The 18,007-nt window shown below is 35.8% G+C and overlaps 2 protein-coding genes across 4 annotated transcripts; both read right to left on the bottom strand.

Annotated features, from left to right (window-relative positions):
* Nucleotides 1–2,492: 2,492 nt before the first annotated feature.
* LOC146958316 (acidic endochitinase-like) lies at nt 2,493–3,626 on the bottom strand. The gene has a single exon (XM_085739831.1). It carries the CDS (start codon nt 3,595–3,597, stop codon nt 2,614–2,616), a length of 984 nt encoding a protein of 327 aa, XP_085595957.1. The 5' UTR covers nt 3,598–3,626; the 3' UTR covers nt 2,493–2,613.
* A 5,779-nt stretch (nt 3,627–9,405) lies between these two features.
* Nucleotides 9,406–16,702, bottom strand: LOC146958315 (ABC transporter C family member 10-like). 3 transcript variants are annotated; one of them, XM_085739828.1, is made up of 13 exons: nt 16,574–16,702; nt 15,931–16,180; nt 13,659–15,718; nt 13,154–13,474; nt 12,927–13,013; nt 12,216–12,809; nt 11,950–12,114; nt 11,521–11,815; nt 11,203–11,417; nt 10,804–11,109; nt 10,604–10,667; nt 10,059–10,298; nt 9,406–9,869 (listed from the first exon to the last, which is right to left on the bottom strand). In XM_085739828.1, the coding sequence occupies exons 3-13, from the start codon at nt 15,687–15,689 to the stop codon at nt 9,757–9,759; spliced, it is 4,431 nt and encodes a 1,476-aa protein (XP_085595954.1). In that variant the 5' UTR covers nt 15,690–15,718; nt 15,931–16,180; nt 16,574–16,702; the 3' UTR covers nt 9,406–9,756. The 3 variants fall into 3 exon arrangements, with proteins under 3 accessions (XP_085595954.1, XP_085595955.1, XP_085595956.1); XM_085739829.1 differs by having other exon boundaries at nt 16,028–16,180; XM_085739830.1 differs by lacking the exon at nt 15,931–16,180.
* Between the last annotated feature and the right edge of the window lie 1,305 nt (nt 16,703–18,007).

Below are 18,007 nucleotides of genomic sequence, written 5' to 3'. Positions count from 1 at the left end.
CTTTTATAAAATGACATATTTTTTCGCTTGTTAAGTTTCTTATTTTTTTTTATTTTCAAAAAATGTATTTATAAGCTACTTGAACTTTTAGAGAATGATGAAATCTTAGTCTTTTGTATTTCTTACCTAATAAGATTACATAATATCGAGAGAGCCCTTGAACATGGCTAAAAGGAGAAGGTGCTCAACCAAGTATCCAAATGAGTAGAAATTGACACAACCCCCGAGAGTCAAGGCCAAAGGGTAAAGACACTCCTCCAGCTGGCCGAATATCTAAATGATTTGATATCAAATAAAATTTATCAGGGAAATGCTAACATGTGCCCTTAAGGTGAAACTTTCTTCTTGGAATTTGAGTAAATTTATTGCTCAAAAGAATGAAAATTAATTCTTTATAATAAATATTTTCTATTTATAGAAACCTTAACATGTCATGTGCCCTTAGGGCACATGTTAGAATGAAATTAGGTTTATGAACAACCTATTTTGCTTATCAATTTTATTGATGACCCAATCCATAAAATTTCAACTCTGATATGGGTTTTAGCTCTACAATATTAAACAACAAATATTAACCCTAATCAAAGTTTCAACCCTAATAAAATTTCTAACAGGTCTTTAGCTCAATCAAATTTCAAATTTCAACTAGTATTTAGCTCAAACGATAGAGGAGAAAAGCTAGAACATAAAAATCTCACTGAATCGTACCAGAATAACGTTTTTGAATCCCGTTTTCACCCTAAATCTCTTTGATTTGGCATATTTGTTGCTAATCACGTTTCAACTATGAAGAAAAAGAAGAGAAGGTTTGAACCTAAATTAACCTAGCTTGATTTGGCGTTTGTGTTTCTGACTTGTTCATAAAGCGGTTCTAAACTGGTTTAATAAAATCATAATCCGGTTTTAATTTTCTCCAATTATATGTGTCGGTTTGGCTTTTAACTAAGAGTATTACTTTTCCCACACTATGGCAGTCTCACGCACCCTGTAAAATTTCCAAAAATGCCCTTTTGAAGGCCGGATTTCATAATTCGGACGAGTTCGAATTTCATAATCCATACTATGTTTATGTATAATCAGCAATCATAATCTCTCCCATTTCAACAATTTTGAATTTTGCTTTTAAAAACAACAAAAAAACGGATCTATTCATGTCAAATAAAATCATAAAAACACAAGGATGAGAGTTAGGAAGATTAATATTGTACTTAAAATGACTATCCATGCTACAAACATGTTTAGAATTGGTGTTGGTACTGTTCGGATTACGTAATCCGAACTGCATCAGCACCATGGAAAAAAGGGTCTAAACGATGGAATTTTGGATTTTGAGGGCGGAGTCCCGTAAGAAGTCCCTTCTAAGGGAGTCTTGATCATAAAAATACAAGGATGAAAGCTAAGAAGATTAATATTGTCCTTAAAATGACTATCCATGTTATAAACATGTTTAGAATCGGTGTTGGTGTTGTCCGAATTATGTAATCCGGACAGCACCAGCACCATGAAAAAATGGTGTTTAGGGGGTGTTCGGATTCTATAATCCGAAAAAATCAAATAACGTGCCCTATTTTTTGAGATTTTCGGATTACAAAATCCGAAATGGTGAAAAACTCATTTTTTTTTTCACCCTATTACAAAGGAAAACACCAGTTCGGATTTTAAAATCCGGAAATCTTAAGGGCATTTTTGGAAAAAAAAATAGGGCGCGCGGGAAATGGATAGGGTGAGAAAAGTAATACCCTTTAACTAATTGGATTGGGCTTTTGAAATATTAATATGGATTGGATGGTGATTTAGTCATAGTTAACCAATAACTTTGCACACCCCTACCTATAGTCACGTTTCCTATTAAAAAAGGAACTAGTCTCGAGATATAACACATTTATAATATGTGATTCGTATATGTGCTTCAGTGGGGGTCATCATAGTTTGCCACCGTGTGATCAGCCATTGAATTTGTTGCAATAGACAGCAAATGTTCGTCGACGCGGTTGCTCATAAACAAGTGAACTTGCCATGCGATTCACGTTAGTGGCAATGGATCAATTATCTAACGCCGGATCGTCCATTAACATTTACAAAGTTACCAAAAACCATTATTGTGATTAGAATGGCAACAAATTCATAGAAACTTCCAAGTAGTTTAGAGGACATGCGCTTTTTAAGAGGCACTAGGAATGGTCGGTCAACGTTTCCCACAAATAAACGCCATGGGTCGTCCTAACTTGCGTTTTTAGGCACAAGTTAAAGAGATAAAAAGAAAATAATGAATAAATTTTGTATTGAAAATATAAATTGCTAAACTTTTACGATATTGAATACATAAGTTTTGAGAAAATACTTCTATGTTTAGCTTTTTAACTTGTGTCTCAAGACATAAGTTAACATTTCTCAATGATTATTATATAGTTCTACATACTCGTTCAGTTTTCCACCCACAGTTGAGTGTCATTGGACACTTGTTAGATTGGTTAAATTGATTTAAAAAATGATTAAACCACTCTAAAAAGTATATGGGGTAATTAATTGTCGTTGAAAAACCAAACAATAGTAAGTGAGGAGAGTAATATTCCTTACACGTTTGTCCCGATTCAACCGTCACTAAGTTGGGCCCTACACGGGGCCTATAGAGTGTTGAAGACGACCCTCAAAATAAATATTGATGACCAAACCATTAACATTGTAGGACCCACTTTGTCCATGATTAATGCCCTTAATAGCATTACTGTATTCACTTTGTACATCATTGAATCTATCCCAGATCATAACTCCACCATATTTAGCAGAACTCTTTATAGCCGGAAGAACTTGAGAGATCAAAACATCAGAAGGAATAAAACCACCACTTGGAGCAGCAGCATCATTAGCAGGAACACCTAAAAACACTTGTTTAGCTTGATTTGAAGTCCATTGATTCCAAGCCTTAACAAGATTGTTAGTGCTTCCATTTGAGTATTGACATTGAGGATTATTATAAAACTGAACCCACACATAATCAAATAAACCAGTATTAATAGCTGAATCCAAATAAGCATCAGGGTAAGGACATTGTGGTGCTGCAGACAAATAAACTTTCTTCTGTGAACTAAACCCATCAAGTGCTTTTGCAAGTTCATCCCAATATTGACCATCACCAGCTTCAATATCAAAATCAATTCCATCCAAAACAGCATCACCTAATGGTCTTGAAGATGACCTGCCACCCAAGAAATTGTTCCATAGGTAGTTTGCAAGCTGCGTGGCGTCATGAGAGGAGTTGAGAGAGTAGCTTCCAGTGCCGCCTCCGATAGAGAGCAACACTTTGATGCCTTTGCTTTGACAAGTTTTGATATCTTTACTAAAGTTTGTGCAGCCGTTCGAGGCTGGATCACAATGGCCTGCAAGGTTTAGTTGTGGATTTTGGCCATTGCCAAAAGTGGATAGAAAAGCTATGTTTACAAATTGGTAGTTGTTTGTGTTGCAAGCATCTGCTAAGGAGCCTTCATTTCCATTTTGGCCCCAATAGACTCCATTTCCTGCAGCACGAGAGGATTTAAATAGGGAAATGAAGAATAGTGGGAATAATAGGACTGAAACTTTTTTGAAGGATGATGCCATGTGTATATGAATTAATTAGATTATGTTTTTGTTGAGTTGCAAAATACTCAAGTATATTATTGTTCAAGGGTTTGGCTATATATAGCCTTATACACAACTTGCATACTAAGTAACCTTGTATGCATACCCTTCACTATACTCCCCTAATCTGAAATCTACTAGAAAAATTACAGATTAAGGTAAACAAAGACATAACAGAAAAATACAACTCAGAAACACATATTAACAGTCTAAACTATCAAAATCACATATTCCAAGCTTGGCTCTCAATCTGCAGAAGCTTTCTAACTTCAGAGGCTTGGTGAATATGTCAGCAATTTGATCTTCAGTCTTGCAGTGAACTAATTCAACCACTTCATCCTTTGTGAGATCCCTTAAGAAGTGAAACCTGACATCAATATGCTTGCACCTTCCATGCATGACAGGATTTTTGGAGAGCTTGATGGATGAACTGTTATCACAAAAGAGTTTTGTGCTCTCTTCCTGTGTCTGATTGAGATGATGAAGAATCCTTCTCAGCCATATAGCTTGACAGGCACATGATGAGGCTGCAACAAACTCAGCTTCTGTAGTAGATAGGGTAACAATAGGTTGCTTCTTGGATGACCATGACAAAGCTCCAGTTCCCAGCTTAAACACATAGCCTGAGGTACTCTTTCTATCATCTAAGTCCCCAGCATAATCTGAATCAGTCCATCCCTCAAGTCTGTAACTCATTTTCTTCTTTTCATACAATATTCCAAGACTGACAGTACCTTTAAGATACCTAAGAATACGTTTCACAGCTGCTTGATGCATCTCAGTTGGTTTTTCCATGAATCTAGCTATTAAACACACTGAGTAAGCTAGATCAGGCCTTGTTGCAAGAAGATACATTAAGCTCCCTATCATTTGCTTAAAGCTGGTTACATCAACACACCTCCCACCTTCATCTTTTGTAAGCTTGCTTCCTGGCACAATTGGATTGCATACCAAGTTACAAGCTTCCATACCAAACTTAGACAAAATTTCTCTTGCATATTTCTGTTGATGTATGAATATACCCTTTGCATTCTGAGTTACTTCTACTCCAAGGAAATATTTCATCTTTCCCAGATCTGTCATTGCAAAATTCTTCTTCATAGAGTCTTTAAATTCCTCAAACAGTTCTTCACAATTTCCAGTGTAGATCAAATCATCTACATATAAGCTGACAATCAGTGTTTTACCTTTAACATGCTTTACAAACAAGGTATGCTCATGAGGACACTTATCAAATTTTTCCTGAAAGAAATAGGCTTCAATCTTACTATACCAAGCTCTTGGAGCTTGTTTCAAACCATATAATGCCTTCTTCAACTTGTACACTTTGTCATTTCCCTTTCTTTGGTACCCTTCAGGCTGCTCTATATACACATTCTCAGTCAGCTCACCATGCAAAAAAGCACTCTTCACATCTAGTTGATATACACTCCAGTTATTGCAAGCAGCAACAGACAATATGCTTCTTATTGTGTCCCACCTTGCAACTGGTGCAAACACCTCATTATAGTCTATTCCATACTGTTGAGAGTAGCCTTTAGCTACCAATCTAGCTTTATACTTTTCTACCTTCCCTTTCTCATTCAACTTGGTTTTATAAACCCATTTAACACCAATCTTTTTGGCACCAGAAGGTAAGCTAGTGAGATCCCATGTTTCATTTTCCTCAATGGATTCAATCTCCTGATCCATTGCATTTCTCCACTCTTCATGCTTCACAGCCTCTTCATAAGTAATAGGGTCATTATTGGTGCTAAACACAGCTAGATTATGTTGTTCTATCTCATCTTCTAGCTCTTGACCAGTGACATAATCATGCAGATATCTTGGCTTGTTTCTTGCCCTTCTGTCATCTGGTTGATTACTGGTTTCAGCTTCAGAATCTTCCCCAACTGTGCTATTATTGTCTGATGATTCACTGCTGACTTGTTCATCATCTTCATTTACATTTTCTTCATCACCAGTGGGTTCATTGTTGCCACCATTACCATTTTCATAGCTGTCTTCCATTTCTATCATTCCAGTTGTGACTTTCTCATCCCAATCCCAACCCTTTGATTCTTCAAATATCACATCTTTACTGATAATGATTCTCTTTGAAACTGGATCATAGAGTTTATAGGCTTTGGATTCTTCACTGACACCAAGCAATACACATTTTGTGCTTCTGCTATCTAGCTTCTTCCTATTCACATTTGGAATGTGGACAAATGCAAGGCAACCAAACACTCTAAAGTGTTTTACTGTGGGTTTGACATCACTCTATGCCTCTTCTGGGGTAATGTTTTTGACTGATAGAGTTGGACTTCTATTCATCACATATGCTGCCCATTTGACTGCTTCAGGCCAGAACATCTTAGGCACATTTCTTCCATTAAGCAAGCATCTCACTATGTTCATCAGAGTCCTGTTTTTCCTTTCTGAGACACCATTTTGCTGAGGTGTGTAAGCAGTTGTTAGCTGTCCCTTGATGCCTTGATTGCTGCAGAAGTTGTTAAACTCATTAGAAGTAAACTCTCCTCCCCTATCAGTTCTTAAGCATTGAATTCTACATCCAGATTCACCCTCAACATATGCTTTAAATTTCTTAAACACTTCAAAAACACTGGCTTTATCATGCAGAAAATAAACCCATGTTTTTCTACTGAAATCATCTGTAAAAGTAACAAAGTACCTATTTCCACCATTTGATTGTGGATTAATAGGTCCACACACATCACTGTGAATCAACTCCAGCTTCTTTGAGGTTCTCCACTTTGCTTTCTTAGGAATTGACTCTCTATGTTGCTTCCCCATCATGCAATCAGAGCACACATCAGTTTCTTCCTTCAGTACAGGCAAATATCTCACCATTTCCTTCTTCACTAATGTATTCAAACCTTTAAAGCTCAAGTGTCCATATCTATCATGCCACAGCTTTGTCTCAGTTATGCTTGATGTCTTTAAGCACATAGGGATAATAACAGGTGCATATATGATGTACATCATATTGGATGACATCTGTGTAGACATTATCAATCCCTTTTCTTCATGAAACACTTTACAAGAGTCTTTTTGAAACACAATAGTGAGATTCTTTTGTTGAAGCTGACCTATACTCAGAAGATTGTTGCTCAAACCAGGCAAATAATGCACATCTGTTATCACTTGAACTATTCCTCCAATGAACAATTTCAGATTACCCTTTCCCATAACATGCATCTTTGAATCATTTCCTAACTTCACTGAGGATCTAAAGCTATCATCAAAGTCAAACAACCAGTCTTTAGACCCTACCATATGATTACTACAGCCTGAGTCCAAGAACCATACCTCACCTTTGGCCTGAACTGAATTTTGATGCTGTGCCATAAGGAGCATTTCTTCACTATCATCAAATGCTGCATAATTTGCATCATTTTCACCCCAACTTGGACATTCACTCTGATAATGACCCAGTTTGTGACACTTGAAACATTCAACATATTCCTTTCCTTGTCTTCCTCTTCCACGACCTCTGGATCCGGTTCTTGCACCCCTTCCACGCCCATTACCTCTTCCAGAGACCTTTAGTGCTTGTTCCTCCTCTTTAACAAGCTGAGATTGCATTCTTTGTTCATGAACAAGAAGACTGCTCTGTAACTCATCAATGGAGAGTGTTGTAACATCGTTTGATTCCTCAATTGAACACACAACGTAATTGAATCTTGAAGTCATAGATCTTAACACTTTCTCAACAATCACAGTTTGCTCTAATCTTTCACCATGAGCAGTCATACGATTAGCAATTGCAAGAGTTCTTGAGATGTATTCATTCACAGTTTCACCTTCTTTCATAGCAAGAACTTCAAATTCTCTACGTAAAGTTTGCAATTGAGCACGTTTTACCTTTGTTGAGCCTTGATACTTCCTTCGCATGGAATCCCATATATCTTTGGCAGTGTCACGAACAAGAATAGTCTCCATGATTGATCTATCTATGGATTGAAAGAGGTAGTTCTTCGCCTTCAAATCACGAAGTTTGCTTTCATCTGCAAGCCTTCTCTGTTCTGGTGTTGCGTTTGGAGGTGCAACTGTGACTCCATTTTCAATCAAGTTCCAATATTCTTTGGAACGAAGAAGATTTTCCATTAACATGGACCAGTGATCATAAAATCCGTCAAACTTTGGTATTGCAGGTTGGAGAAACGATGAAGATTCCGTCATGGTTCCAAGGTAGAAGATGAAGGAGGGTGGAAACCGCCGTAACTGTTTTGAGAACCCCCGTAACTAACTTTGTTTCTCTCTTTCTCTCTCTCCTAACCGCCGTAACAAACTCTGTTTCTCTCTCTCTCTCTCTCGCTTCAAACAAAACTGCGTTTTTCTTTTGAAGTGAGAAAGAACTCAGGGCCCTTCTAAGCTCCTGATACCACTTGTTGAGTTGCAAAATACTCAAGTATATTATTGTTCAAGGGTTTGGCTATATATAGCCTTATACACAACTTGCATACTAAGTAACCTTGTATGCATACCCTTCAGTTTTGAGTTGTGTTGAAATGTAGAAAGATGCATAGCATTTTTTGAGTAGGAGGATATGTAGAGACAGAAGTTGGAGGGAGTATATAGTTTGATAAAAATAAGAGGTAGCAAGAAGAAGCGTGTTATGTCCTTTAAAAACAAAAAAGAAGAAGCGTGTAATGTAGTTGGTAAGAAATTGGTGGCATTCAGTCATAGAGGTTCATAGACTTCTAAGAAATATCAAGTCAAGCGTAGTTCATACGGGTCTAGACTTAAATATGTTTCCTTATGGCTAAAAATTCATAATTAAGATGAGTAAGCGAGAAATTTGGGGTTCAGAATCCAATCCTACGTATATAATGTGATGTTCCCATAGTCACAGAATTCGCTGGTTGACCGGCGAACCGCGAATTGGTTCGCGCGTACCAATTCGCGGTACTTTCGCGTACCGATTCTCCCAAATTCGTGAAGAAATTCGTGGAAACAAGCGAACCACGAGTACTCGCAAAAATTCGAGAGTGGGAGAACTGTGAGTTGAGGAACAAAGCTGTAGAATGAGAGTGAGAAGAGCACGAGCAAGAGAGAGGAGAATGAAGAAAGAAGAAACCTAGATCTGTTGTTGCAGCCACTTTCACGTTAGTGAAGAAGATGATGAAACTAGGGTTAATAGAAATTGGACTTCTCTGTTGCTGGACCAGTTTTTTCCTATATTGGGCTTTGTTAAATTTGGCCCAATGAAGAATTGCCTACAGAAAACGTATGGCATAGTAATTTTCTTTAACGTAAACTCTTTTTTTGAACTAAAATACTTTACTTTCTTACCAAAACTTATACTTCCAAAACAATTTTATTGTTATATTAATAAAAAAAGCTTATTGCTCACTAATAAATTTTAAGTTTTGTTTAAAATTCTAGTAAAAAAATACTTTTCTTAAAACTTTATTGATAGCTTACTATATTTAATAAGGTATTATTATTAGTACCACGAACCGAAGCGTACCGAAGCTCTATACCCCTATACGTACCGAATTCTTCTCATGCAGCGTACCGCGAACCCGTACCCGTACCGCGTACCGGAGCGAATTGCGAATTATGTGACTATGGATGTTCCTATCAATTGAGTTATGTTTGCGACACTACTTGTAGAAGTTTAGTCCATGCTAAAACCAACTTTGTTTAATTATTCTTAAACTTCTAATTTTTTGATAAGCGACATTTTAATTAACCAGTATTTTGATAAGCTACATTTCAGATCTAAGTGAGGATTGTGCATCAAGCTTTATTTTTACATTAACAAGGCCCTCAAAAGTGTTTGATAAACTTTTAGTGTCAAAAACAATGACAGCCACATATAAATTATGAAGTATCCATTCGAAATATTGTACAATAGTTAACAATCATTAGTAATACATGGTAAATAATGCAGGTTTCCTTTCCAATGTGAAACTTGCTCATACCTCATCCTATAAATTGTACATTAAAATTCCTTTGCACCATTTTCTTCTAGGTTCCTCCAATTCCTTTCCTGCTTCTTAGGCCTCAGTGTTTGTCCAAATATATTGGTACATCTTACATCCTATTTACACTTCATTGGCTTCTTCCCAATCCTACAGTAAGAAGTAGAAGGGCTACAACAACCAAAAAAAGAAACATTTTTTAGCTTTAATGAGACTCTGCAGATTGAAAATGAGACCAATATTCTTTGACAAGCTTCCCAAACAAAGATCCTTCTTTCTTCATCAAGTTCATTGGCTCATCATACTCTACTAGTTTTCCTGAAAATTCAATTACACATTTAATTTCATTAGAACAAAATAACTAAAGGATCAAATGTTTTCTCCACAACATGTGCTAAATGTTCAAATGTGCATTAGTACCTTAAGATAAAAAAAAAAATGCTAAATAATTAAATTTACTGCTTCATCAATAATGATAAAGCAGATGGTATTTAATATGCTACTTACCATCACTGATGGAAAGAACTTTGGTGCAATCCATCACTGTTGGTATCCTGTGAGCTACTGTGATTACTGTACAATCGGCAAATTCAGTCCTAATGGTTTTCTGTAGAATCAAGTCAGTTGCATTATCAATTGATGCAGTTGCTTCATCGAGCACCAATACTCGACTCCTCCTCAGCAAAGCACGGCCCAAACAGAATAACTGTCTTTGTCCCATGCTCCAATTTGCACCATCTTCAACAACTGTATAACAATTTGTTACTAGACATTAATATCTAGAACTACCGTTCGGATAAACAACTTAGTTAATCATTTATAACATAAGCACTTATCATAAAATGCTGATGTATAAGTTCTATTCATAACTATTTTGGGGAGCTTATGGAAATAAGCTGAAAACAATTTAGACACATGTCATAAGGTAGTTCCATGAGTTCTTCCACAAAGTCTCACAAGTGCTTATGTCGGTAGATAAGTTCAAATAAGCCAATCCAATTAGACACCTAGTCATGAATACAAAGTTGTGATAGCAAAACATGAAAATGTACCTGATGAGTCTAAACCACCTTCTTTCTCTTGGACAGACTCTTGCAACTGACACTTCCCAAGAACCTTCGTAACGAAACCAAAATTAGTCCATATTAATTATTGGAACTTGGAAAAAGAGATAATTAAACAAACAAGAAAGAAAAAACTCCCACGTTATTAACTAAATGGTGAAAAATAACTTGGCAGGTATTAGTATTACCTCCCATATCTCTTGATCAGAGTGTTGAGACAAGGGATCCAAATTGTATCTGACTGTTCCATTAAAAAGAGTAGGGTCCTGAGGTATAATACCAAAACGTGACCTCAAATCATGAAGTCCAATGGAACCGATGTCAATGCCATCAACAATGATTTTTCCACCCGCGGGCTCCACTAGACGAAATAAAGCGCCAATAAGAGTGGTCTTGCCACTGCCGGTGCGACCAACTATACCAATTTTGTGTCCTCCTTCAAATGTACATGTGATCCCGCGAAGTACTAGTGGCGCATCAGGCCTATACCGTATCTGTTTTGATATCAAGAAACAAATCATGCATATATTGATTTAAAGGACAATTATGCAAGGACTTTTAAATTAATAACAATAATAAATAAATACCTGTAGCTCCTTTATTTCTACTCTACCAACGACTGGCCAATTCACCGGAGGGCGATTTCCTTCAATTATTTCTGGAGCCTCACTTGGTACATGCATATATTGATTTAGCCTCTCCACTGATATTATATAATTTGCTATATTGCATTGATTTTGAATTGAAAATACCAAGGAAGCGTTAAGTGAAAGACCATAAGAGAGAGCCATTCCAATAAATCCTGAAATAACATCATATGTTGAAATTATAATACTTTCATAAGACATAGCTCTGCTTAAGAAAAAATCATCAAGGGAAATTCTAAATAATAGAAAAAGGCTCACCAGAGGAGAATGTTCCAGGTGGAAGTATAACCATACAAAGTGCAGCTGATGCAAGAACAACTGCACTTACTGTTTCTAACCGCTGAATCAACCACTCATTAGCAGCAAAACTATGAAAGAAAGGAGTAGCATTGATATCAATTAAACCAAGACTCTTTACAAAAAAACGATCTTCCTGTTTAAAAGCCCTTATTGTCACGGCACCAGCAACAGATTCAGCAAGATGGTTAGCTACAAAGGATTTTGTTGTGCCATTCATCCGCATCAGTTCTTTTGCAGTAGCAAAGTAGTATCCCTGCATTAAAAAAAATGAATTTAGGCTTTTCAACAAGAACATTTTAAATCTATGTAAGATTATTATAGCGTATTAATGTGAAAATAGAACACCAACTCATCACTGCAATTTAATTCAAAGAATTTGTTAATTACCTGCAAGCGCAGCGCGAAATAAATCATCGGTATGGAGACAAACAAGACTTGCCAAGTAACTACTGCTAAAACAGTTAGGTTAGCATAACAATTGGTAGTAGCTCCCACAGCAAAAAGAAGGCCAAATGGAACATCAAGATCAACAATGCTGAGATCAGAAGAGACCTAAACAATGAAATAACAGTCAAAACATTAAGTATTTCATATTTATCGCATTACACTTAGACCAAAAATCAGAAAAAGAGAAGATTGTTTAGTATGCTTACCCTACTAAGTATTCGTCCCAAAGGTGTGGAATCATAAAATGACATAGGCGCACGAAAAAGGGAGTTTAGTAGCTGTAAAAACAAAGACTTTGAAGATTGAAGACCCAAAGCAACTGTAAAAAGACTTCTCATCAATAAGAATATTGTTGACGTAACTCCAATCAACAAGTAAACTAGAATCAATCTCAAAGTGGTGACTTTAGGATTGTCAACATTAGCAGCCATCCAAGAGTTTTGCAATATCTGACCAATCACAAATATAATGTGAGAAATAGAAGCCACGGAGAAGTATACATATCCTTTGTTCTGATTCAGATACTGTAAGTAAGGCCTAAACCCTCGGTCTCCTATCTCTCTCTCTTCTTGCTTAATCAGTTGATCGCCTTTCGGTGCTTCAAATTGCTTTTCCTTCTCCACATATGTTTTTCTAATCTCTTTAGTAGAATTCGAATGTCTTCCAGAAGAAGTAACATCCATAAGCCGGTTCGAACCAGCGGTCTCTTTGTGAGCATTCACAAGGTCTTGAAAATCTTTGCTTGAGGTCAACAAATGGTGATAAGGAGCGGCTTGTAGGATTTCCCTGTCTGACATCAGCTGTACCGAAAAAGTGTCCATGCATAATTTTCATTTAGCCAAAGACTAAAAATTATCATTAAAGTGAAATGGAAAGAAAAATGACATAATCAGTGCTTCAAATTTGAATCAAATTACCAAAACAAAATCAAATGCTGGAAGGAAGTCAACTTGATGAGTCACAAGCAAGACTGTCTTCCCAGAAAGCCCTTCCATAATGTATTCCTGTGAAGTTATTAGTGTCAAAATCAAAAGATTCATAAGCAAATACTTTATTAAAAGCATGTGCGGGCTGGCCTGAAGGAAGGATTTGAAACATTTACGATATTTGAATACAGTATGGGAAGAAAGAATGTTGTCCTTACATTAAACAAATTTGTGGCTGTTTGTGCATCAACAGCACTGAATGGATCATCCAAGAGATATATATCAGCATTCTGATATAGAGCACGAGCAAGTTGAATTCGCTGCTTCTGACCTCCACTTAAGTTAACCCCTCTCTCTCCAATTTCAGTAAGATCACCATGGGGAAGCAGCTCAAGGTCCTTCACTAGCGAAGACCTATGAAGAGTTTCCTGATATTTTTGAGCATCCATAGGTGATCCAAACAATACATTATCCCTTATTGTACCTGTTTGTATCCATGCTGTTTGAGAAACATATGCAAACTTCCCATATACATCAATCTGTAATTAAAAAAAAATATAATCAAATACCGTTGAATATTACTACTCAAATGAAGGACAGATAGTTGAATTTACAAGGTAAGTCATATTATAGAACTGTCTGTATGAAATGGAAATGCTATCGAAGTTATAACTAATGAAAGTATGTCAAAGGTTTTTTAAATGAAGAGGAACAAAATCTTACTTTCCCATGTGTGTTAGGAACTTCTCCGAGAATTGCTGATAAGAGAGTTGATTTGCCTGAGCCAACTTCTCCACAAATCGCGACCTTTTGTCCAGATTTAACTTCCAAATTTATATTTCTCAATGTTGACTTAGATACATTATTATCTTCCCATGAAAATTCAGCTGATTTGATTGAAATTAACCCCTTCATATTGCCATCAGAACACCTCTTCTCACTCTGTAGTTCAGGTGCTTCAAGAAATTTTAGAATCCGAGCGAACGCAACTTTTGCCTGAATAACGACCCCAATAACGTCCGGGATGGATCTAATTGGATCTTGAACAAGGCGTAAAGTTGCTACAAAAGTGAAAACATTATTTGCATGTAAAGGAACGTTAAGAAAATAGCATGCTCCAAACGAAGCAGCAGAGACCAAAACTGGAGACGACCAAAAGAGAAATGTGTTATATGCCCTTCGCAATTGCACTGCAGACACCCATTTGAGCTCCTCATTCCTTAATCCTTCTATAGAATTTTTAAAGCTGGTTTCCCATGCATATAACTTCAGCACCTTCATATTCACAAGAGCCTCAGAAGTAGCCTTCAATCTCTCATCTTGTGCTACCATAAGTTTGCTTTGAAACTTGTGTTGTAACTTTGCAATTGGTGCATTGCAAAGTACAGTGATAACTATAACTACCAAGGAGGCAATTGTAGCTAGCCCAATAGCGCGGAAAAGTATTACCAACGAGATACATAGCTGGAAGCTAGTAGTCCACGTTTGGTGAAACCAGTAAGGAAATTCTCCGATTCTATAAGCATCCACAGTCACATAGTTCATTATCTCACCGCTAGAGTGCGTCAATCTAGCAGAATTGGATAACCTCAGTTGCTTTTTATAAATCACTGCTGTTAGAAGAGACCTAACTTTGAGACCGACGAGTCTCGAGCGGAAATACCACTGCCTTTGAGATAGAGATTCTATAATTTTTATAAAGAAAAGTGCTATGGCCAATACAAAACCTTCATATTTGAAACTCTCAAAACCTTCGACGACTAATATAAAGGAATTCAGAAGCAATGGTCCAGAAGACAGTGCAAGTACCTTAAGCAATGCAAAGAATCCAGATATCAAAATTTCTCTCCAGTGCCACAAAACTATTGTCTTCAGTACAGATGGTTGTGAGAGTGGATCCTTCTGTTTCTGCTTGTTCAATTGGTCAAGAAACAGCAAATAACAACTTTCTGCTCTATCTTCATCTCTCACCTTTGGAACATCTTCGTCTTGAAGTGTATTCTCTTTACCTCTCTTCATCAATGAATTCAGCCACCAAAATGACATCCTACTGAAAAATCCAGCTTTGGCAAACAGTGTCACACGGCAAACAGAATCATTTTTATTCAACTCACCATTTAAAGGAGCGTAAAGGCTTTCATCGATTTCTCTGTCACCGTCCCTATACTTAGATTCCTTGTATGTGCATAAAAGCAATAAAATTGCTGCCGGAAAAGATAGAACATCTAATGCTACCTTGAGGGGAAATTGCGTACTACTCATTGCATAAAACAAGGATAAAACACAGTTTATACCAGAAACTAAGAAGATTAGAATAGAAAAAAGCCTTAACCATGCTCTTGGAAGTTGTTTAAACTTAAGACTTAATGTTAAACCAACTAACAACCATGTTAATCCCTGAAATGATTCCAGCAACCACAAATCAAGAGGCAATGCAGTTCGGTTTTTCCTCAACTTCTCTTCTAAAACCCAAATGCCAAAGAATAAATGCACCAACCCTAGAACACCATCGGTTATGGCAGAAACTAGTTGCAGATTTGAGTATCTTTGCCTATGTACAAGATCCTGATATGGTTTTGAAAATGACTTCTTGATCATTATAAACAGGAGCATGATGAGAAGCAACACATCAAAACAAGATATCAATAAATGGTTGATACATGAGGAAGGATCAAGGAGAAACTTAACATCATTATAACTGCAAGGCTTTGAACAACCAGATTCATCGCAAAACACACTCCAAAATCCGGTCATTTTCTCTATCTTCTCTCTGCGCTCAAAATCTGTAAAAAAAAACATAAAGTTCAGCATATTATGCTTTTGTTGGACAAAAACCTTTAAACCCCAAAAAAGGTTTATTATGTTCCTAAGTTGATTTTGAAGAGTAAACAAAACCAACAAGTAAACTACATAGACAACAGTAAAACAAAGTAATATTACTTCTACATGAAAATATGTATAATTATCTCTAGCTAGATACAATCCAGAATCTTACTTAAAAAAGAAGTTAATACGAGTCATTATCCTTGATATTGTAGAAAATCACAGTTAAATTAATATGGTGTTGATGAAGTTTCCTCGATACGGATCACCTTGCAATCACGAAGATGTCATAAGCCTTGATGTTGCGGTCCAAATCGCAGTACCGTTGTTAAAAAATCATGAACTGGAAAGGCAAATTTGCACATGTAGATATCACTTATATCAACATCATGTGGTTCTGAGAAGTAATATCATACAGTGACCTGTCAATGAATCATGCAAAGTCACAGAACTTGTTTCAGCATACGTTATAATTGGTCATAACTCAGTTAATAAGGCCAAGAGAATACACATTGTGACATAGGTGAGAAACACAAACATAAATGCTTCAACCACCATAAAAGAAAACAACATACAAAAACACAAAAATTATAAGCTTTATGTTTATTGTTAGGGTTGAACAATACTAACAACACATTCTCTACGCACACAATTTTCAGCACACTCTTATTGATTATAATTCATATGGATAAAACCTACGTGATTCGGCGGGATTCATATATGGAGTAATTAAGCATATGAAAATACAAAGCATAAGAAATGATTAAATTACATAAAGAATAATAATATATAACATGAAATTGCAATAAGCAAACCTGTGTAATAGACGAAGCGTGGAATTAAGGGTGACAAATAATAACAAAAGAAGAAGAAGAAGAAGAATGTTAGAAGTTAAATTCCTTGTTTGGTTTAATTATTTTCTTCTCATTCAATTCAAGTAGATTAGACACAGAGGTAAGGTGAGTAGAAATATATGGTAACTACTACATACATGCACGATGTCGTCATGGCTCACGTCTCTTCTTTTGTTCTATTTCTCTTCTTTTTTGTTGCCTACCGTAACCACATGTCACGTTTCATATTTCATTTCATTTCATTTGTTTTAAAATTATTTATATATATATATACACACACATATTTTGGTCTTCGATGAAGTGGTAATCCACTAAAAATAAACTCACACACAACTATGAGATCCCGGGTTCAAACTCAGGTCACAACGTCCAACCTTGCAATTTCGGCATTTGTCAGTTGAGCTAAAACTTCTAGAGGTAGACACTAGCAAGACCTTTATTAATATTTCAAATAAGTCAACCGTTTTTGGTGAGTCAAACAATCGTTTTCTTAAGTAATTTTTTTTTGTTTTTCACAAGAAAAGCAGAGTTTGAATAATAAAAAGTCTTATAGTATGTGAGTGAGAGTGTTCTACTTGAATTTGAAGTTATGAACTATACTCTCCACCACTCACATGTGGCTTGTGGGTTTGTCGTTTTCTTGTTGTTGGATACAGGGATTGGCGGCAATTACCTGATAGTCAGATCTCACTCATTTCTAACTGGATTCCTTTTTTGTTGTTTGAAAGAAAGATGGATTCCTTTTGTTTACTCCTTTTGTCTCTTTCTTATTAATGTCTTGTTTGGATGACGAAATAAAGGGAAAGGAGAGAAAATGAATACAAAGAATGTTAGTGCTATATATTATTTATGTTATATAATTTTTTTCCAACGAAATTAACACAACAATCAATTTTTAAAATTCTTGTGTTTTTTTCTCAAAAAGATGCTCAGGGCAACCTCTGGACTTGCTTATAAGGCTTTGTTTGGTAAAAATAAGTTATAAGCTAACTGATAGCTGATAAGCTAGCTGATAGCTGAAAAACTAGCTTATAGCTGATGACTGATAGCTGAAAGCTTATAGCTGAAAAACTAGCTGTTTGAAATTAAAGTGTTTGGTAAAATTAGCTTTTGAAATGAGTGATAAGTATAAAATGACATAAAAGTACATGTATGTTTATTTTTTTATAAATTACATTTATAAATATTTTTAACTGATATATTTATATTTTTAAAAGAAAAAATATTTTTTTATGACTTTTATATCTTTTTTTTATGATTTTTTCTTTTTATTTGAATCAATAAATAAATTAAAAGAAAAAAATGATAATATGAATATATAAGTTCAATAGAAAGTGTCCCTTTTCGAACAATATTTCAAAGAACTAGAATTAATCGTTCAAAAAAATAGAACTA

Source organism: Medicago sativa, chromosome 1, assembly GCF_051527215.1.
Source record: "Medicago sativa cultivar Bolivia chromosome 1, Bolivia_mono, whole genome shotgun sequence".
Classification (NCBI taxonomy): Eukaryota; Viridiplantae; Streptophyta; class Magnoliopsida; order Fabales; family Fabaceae; genus Medicago; species Medicago sativa.
This window is presented reverse-complemented; position numbering and strand designations above follow the sequence as displayed.

Coding starts and splice junctions, on each gene's coding strand:
- LOC146958316 (XM_085739831.1), bottom strand. CDS start 3,597: ATGGCATCATCCTTCAAAAAAGTTTCAGTCCTATTATTCCCACTATTC.
- LOC146958315 (XM_085739828.1), bottom strand. CDS start 15,689: ATGACCGGATTTTGGAGTGTGTTTTGCGATGAATCTGGTTGTTCAAAG. Junction 13,014..13,153: donor CAGCCACAAATTTGTTTAAT/GTAAGGACAACA, acceptor ATAACTTCACAG/GAATACATTATGGAAGGGCT. Junction 11,816..11,949: donor ATTTCGCGCTGCGCTTGCAG/GTAATTAACAAA, acceptor TTTTTAATGCAG/GGATACTACTTTGCTACTGC.